This window comes from Gracilinanus agilis, chromosome 2 (genome assembly GCF_016433145.1).
Source record: "Gracilinanus agilis isolate LMUSP501 chromosome 2, AgileGrace, whole genome shotgun sequence".
In the NCBI taxonomy this organism is placed as follows: domain Eukaryota; kingdom Metazoa; phylum Chordata; class Mammalia; order Didelphimorphia; family Didelphidae; genus Gracilinanus; species Gracilinanus agilis.
This window is the reverse complement of record NC_058131.1, coordinates 690,699,233-690,704,725: the sequence shown is the minus strand read 5'-3', so window position 1 is coordinate 690,704,725 and position 5,493 is coordinate 690,699,233. Positions and strand designations below refer to the sequence as shown.

Below are 5,493 nucleotides of genomic sequence, written 5' to 3'. Positions count from 1 at the left end.
CCCCTGATTTTTGGGGGGGTTGTCCAGGTGTATTTGTACTTTGGTTCTTGCTGTATCTTTTCAGTAAATATTTCTTTATAAAAGCGAATTAACATTAATTAAATTTAAATGTTAATTAAACATTGATTATATTTAATTAAATTTAAACAGTAATTAAAGTTAATTGGCTAAATGATATTGGGGCAATCAATGATAATGGGAAGATACTAATTCTGGCGATTACTATTGGGGAGAACTCAGCAGAACAGGGGGTTCTAGCGGATAACATCCAAAGAACCACCCTCATTGCCCCTCCGGGGTGTCTATAGGACCCTGAGAGGAAGATGGCTAGCGCGGGATGGAGAGTAAGTCCAAAGGGTGGCTTCATTTCCAAATAAGATCATTCGAATGATTGTGGAACATGGTCACCCACTGCTAAAATCTGCTTTCCTACAAGAAGCCTCTCCCAGCCCCCCTTTTCCCTCCCAAGTCCCCTCCCACCCCCCAGTTTATTCTCTCTCTATCTGGTTGGTCCATAGTTGTTTATGCATCTCCCCCGGGAGCTCCTTGAGGGCAGAGATGGTGTTTTTGACTTCTTTGTATCCACCACTCTTAGCACAGCGCTTGGCACATAGTAGGTGTTTCATAGATGATAAATGACTGACTAGACACATTTCCTCTCAGATCTAAGAGTCTCACTTTAAGACTCGTGTTTGTTGACTGAGGGAGGGGAGGGAACGTCCCTGTAGTAAAGGAAGATGAACATGAATAAGTCATAAGCTAACAAATACGATGCTGGGCCTGAGATCGATCGCCTTCATTCAGAGGGGAGAGATGGTCGGCCTTTTCAGCTAACAAGACCCCAGCTCTGGGTACACCGGTGGGTCGCTGGTGTGACCTACTCAGGGTATATTAAATGATAATTTTGTGCCCGGATGAGCGGCCACAAAAACTCCATCCAGAGGTGCCAGAGGGGCTGCTTTGGACTGGGGGAACAGTCATGTCCGGAGAGGGCTCACCCTGCACTCAGACCCAGCTTTCAACTTTCACTCAAATGATCCTTGCTAACAGCACCACGGTAGGTTGTTTCTACAACGCTGAAGGCTACCCATAGCTCCAATTGCCCCTCCCCAGTAAACAGCCAGTTAGTATCTGAAACTTAGTAATAAGGGGGCGACTAGGTGGCTCAGTGGATGGAAAGCCAGACCTAGATACTCCGGGGTTCAAATGTGACCCCACACACTTCCTAGCTGTTTAAACCTGGACAAGTCACTTAACCCCCATGGCCCAGCCCTTATCGCCCTTCTGCCTTGAAACTAATACGTAGTCTTGATTCTAAGATGAGTTTTTTAAAAAAAGAGAGAGAAACTTAGTGACAAGCCTGGCTACTTTTGTCACTCGGGCCTGGGCCTTGAGGCTCTAAGAACTTCCTCCCCTAATATTTTTAGCTAGGTTTTAAATTTTAAATGAATATTCCTAAAGCCAAGTTGTAGCATCTTCCCTGCTCCCAAACTCTCAGACTTCACTGTTTTGTCCCAAGACAAAAACTAGATTCGTTCTCAGAATACTCAAAGGTCCTGATGACCAAAACATGGGAAATATGACATGAATGAGACTGAAATCCGAGACCTCTGAAATAGGAGGCCGAGAGCCAGAAGCAACAGAGAGAGCCTCTGGCATCATTTCTTCCTAGCTTGACCTTCCAGAAGATTTTCTGAAATGGGCCTTTGGGCCCCAAAGACACCGAAATAAAAGAAATAAGAACCCAGCCACAATATTGGTACAAAGGGGTTTAGAGCTGTTGTGTACAAAGAAAATGTAAGAAATCAGAGAAAGAGGATTTGACACTCGGCTGTGCTCTCCCCAGACCCTGGAACCCACAGGGCCAACAGTCTTTGTAAAAATGGCTTAAAAAACAACCTCCATCGCGGTGCCGCCCCCTCGCCCCAGTGGAGTCCACCCTTCCTGCCTCCCAGGCCCAGGATGAAGTCTGAAGAACCCGGACATCTTGTGAAGTCACTGGAGAATGCAGTGGCTTTGCCAAAGGGCCGACGGAGGGGCCTTCGGAAGTAGAAACAGAATGGATTTGTGCTGGCTCTCGGGACTCGTGCTTCCAGAGGAAGAGTGGGCTTGTTCTTGGGCCACCCAAGGAGCTCGGCCCTGCTGCTGGCTGGTAATGGTCCCCGTAAAGCTGTGAGATGGTTGGCTCCCATCCTCCCCCCTCCCTCTTTTCTCAGATCCCTCCCCGCTACCCACACCTGCCTCCCCTAACCCCACATCAAAGCCCATCAGGACTCCGGGATCCGGTTCACCTTCTGATCTTTGGATTCCAAAGACTTGTACTTCTCCTCCAACATGGCGGGGCTTGGCTGAACATGGATGACTGGCTTGATCTGAAAGACGGTGAAGCCCTCTTGGTTCTTCTCATTATACATCTTTACCCTGTGCTCCACCTCTGGGCTGGTCAGGGCAGAAGTGGCTGGGCTGGGCCTGCCGAGGTTCACTAGATCCGAGTCCTTCTGCCCTAAGCAGGAATCCTCCGAGAGGGAGGACAGCAGTTCCTGGACCCCCGTGCTGTTGACCTGGGGCTGGGAGGGCTTCGTCGGGGGGAAGGGGCAGAGCTCGGAGGACTCATCCCGGGTCGTGCTGAAGTCCGTGGAGGAGCCCAAGGTCTGACTGCTGTCACTCTGGGCCCAAGTGACCGAGCTGCCCACGGAGCACGACATGCTCCCAGACGTGATGCTGGGGCAGGTTCCATGACCCCCCAGTTTCAGGGGCACGTCCACCGTGAAGCGGTCGGAGGAGGTGTCCGGGTGGTGGATGTCGATGGCGGCCGTGGTGATGACACAGATGGCGGGCTCGGGAACCCCACTGTCTGTGGGCAGATGAGGAAAGTCAGAGTTAAGAGGGTCAGCCAAAGTCCCCCTGCGCCAAGCCCCAACTCAACAGACTCTAGCGGCTCCCTGTTGCCTCCAGGATCAATGATAAAGCCCTTTGTTTGGCTTTTAAAGCCCTTCATCATCTGGAGCCTTCATCTTCTTCCTCTTCACTTTCTACCTCATCTCTGTGATACATCGCCCCGGTCCTCTCACTCATGACATCCCATCTCCCTAGTCTGTGCCTGCCCCCGCTGAATGCTCTCCCTTCTCCTTCCTGGACCTTCTTCAAGACTCAGCTTAGTGGACTGAGGGCCAGCCCTAGAGATGGGAGGTCCTGGGTTCAAATTTGACCTCACACACTTTCTAGCTATGGGACCCTGGGCAAGTCACTTAACTCCCATTGCCTAGCCCTTACTGCCCCTTTGCCTTGAAAGTATTGCATCTAAGACAGAAGGTGAGGGTTTAAAAAAGAAAAAAAGGGCCTGTCCTCAAGGGGCTTTCAGTCTTCGAGAAGTCTTTCTTGGTTCCCTGCGCCTACCCGCCTTACTGCTAGTACCTGCCCTCTTCAGTGACCTTCCACGGACACAGCACGAACCTTGTATGCACAGGTATTTGCATGTTTTCTCCCCCATTTGAATGTGAACCCTTTGAGCACAGGGATTGTGTGTTTACCTTTAGAGATGGTGCCCAGCACAAATGCCTGGCACAGAACAATTAATTAATTGACTAACAGACAACAATTTTGGGGAAAAGAATATTTTTGAGTGTTTTTTTAGACCCCTTACCTTTTGTCTTAGAGTCAATACCATGTATTAGTTCCAAGGCAGAAGGGCAATAAGGGCTAATAATTAGAGAAATGCAAATGAAAACAACTCTGAGGTATCACCTCACACCTAGCACATTGGCTAAAATGATAGAAGGGGAGAGTAATGAATGCTGGAGGGGATGTGGCAAAATTGGGACATTAATGCACTGCTGGTGGAGCTGTGAACTGACCCAACCATTCTGGAAGGCAATTTGGAATCATGCTCAAAGGGCTATAAATGACTGCCCGCCCGTTGATCCAGCCATACCATTGCTGGGTTTGTACCCCAAAGAGATCATAGATAAACAGACTTGCACAAAAATATTTATAGCTGCACTCTTTGTGGTGGCAAAAAACTGGAAAGCGAGGAGAAGCCCTTTGATTGGGGAATGGCTGAACAAATTGTGGTATATGTTGGTGATGGAATACTATTGTGCTCAAAGGAAAAATGAACTGGAGGAATTCCATGTGAACTGGGAAGACCTCCAGGAACTGATGCAGAGCGAAAGGAGCAGAGCCAGAAGAACATTGTAGACAGAGACTGATATACTGTGGTAAAATCGAATGTAATGGACCTCTGTACCAGCAGCAATGCAATGACCCAGGACAATTCTGAGGGACTTATGAGAAAGATGCTACCCACATTCAGAAGAAAAACTACAGGAGTGAAAATACAGAAGAAAAACAACTGCTTGAACACTTGGGTTGATGAGGACATGATTGGGGATGTCAACCTGAAAAGACCACACCAATGCAACTATCAATAATATGTAAATAAGTCTTGACTGGGGTGGGGGGTTGAGGAGTTGGTGAAGGGTAAAGTAAAAACATGAATTATGTAACCATGGAAAATTTTTCTAAAAATAAAAAATTATTTCAAAAAAATTCAGGAGGCAGAAAAAAAGAGGAGAATGGGACACAGCTGCCAGATTATCTCCCCAGCCTACTGAAGAGAGTCATGGAGGAGTCACCAGGCTGGGACTAGCTAGAGAGGCTGGAAAAGTGGCCTGGGTGGAGAGGAGGGAGGGGTGGGCGTTAATGGAAAGGAGAGGGAGCATTTGTGTTGAGTGCTTGGAAGTTTATGAGTTGGTGTGGTTGGAGAAGGGTGGGAGGGAGGGAAGGAGCAGCCCAGTAAATGTGAGTCAGTTTGGTGGAAACGATGGGCGAGGAGATGGGCGAGGAGGAGATGGAGACGGTGAATGTGAGCCTGGGCTGGCAGCACTGGGGGCAAGGCAGGGAACCTCCTTCCCCATTATGCGTCCTGCAGACCCTCACAGGAGAGACTCTTCACTGGATTCAGGCTGAGTACCTAAAACAGACATTTTCCTGAGCTCCGTGGAGTTCCGTTTGGGAAAAGGCACTGGGGGCACAGAGCGATGGAGGCCACCCGGCCTGCGTTCATGGCTGTGAGTGGCACTTAGTGAAATCATCTAATCTGCAACGTCCCAGTCTAAGCTTCCTTCCCTGATGATGCCTATAAAACACACCCAAATCTCTTTATCCCTTAGAAACCCGCTCTAGACTCTGCTTTCCCCTCAAGCTATTATTGTCTTATAACTCTCCTTCCCTTCTTGGCTAAACTCCTTGAGAAAGTCATCTCCACTCGATGCCTTAATTTCCTCTCCTCTCTCTGGAGGCTGAATGAGGCTTCCGACCTCATCATTTCACCGAAGCTGCTCTCTTCCAAGTCACCAAGTCACCAAGGACCCCTGCACTGGCAAATCCAATAACCTTTTCTTAATCCTCATCCTCCTCGACTGCTATGCAGTCTTTGATGTTGACCACCCTCCCCTCAAGGATCGGATGCTCCTAACTCCCTGGGTTTTCATG

General features: G+C 48.8%; 1 protein-coding gene across 1 annotated transcript in view; it reads right to left on the bottom strand.

Moving 5' to 3' along the window:
- Positions 1-2,267: 2,267 nt before the first annotated feature.
- The window catches only part of TMEM266 (transmembrane protein 266), a 181,615-nt gene continuing 178,389 nt past the window's right edge, over positions 2,268-5,493 (bottom strand). Inside the window, exon 7 of the mRNA XM_044660292.1 lies at positions 2,268-2,854. Coding sequence (XP_044516227.1) covers positions 2,268-2,854 — 587 coding nt within the window. The remainder of the gene's footprint in view (positions 2,855-5,493) is intronic.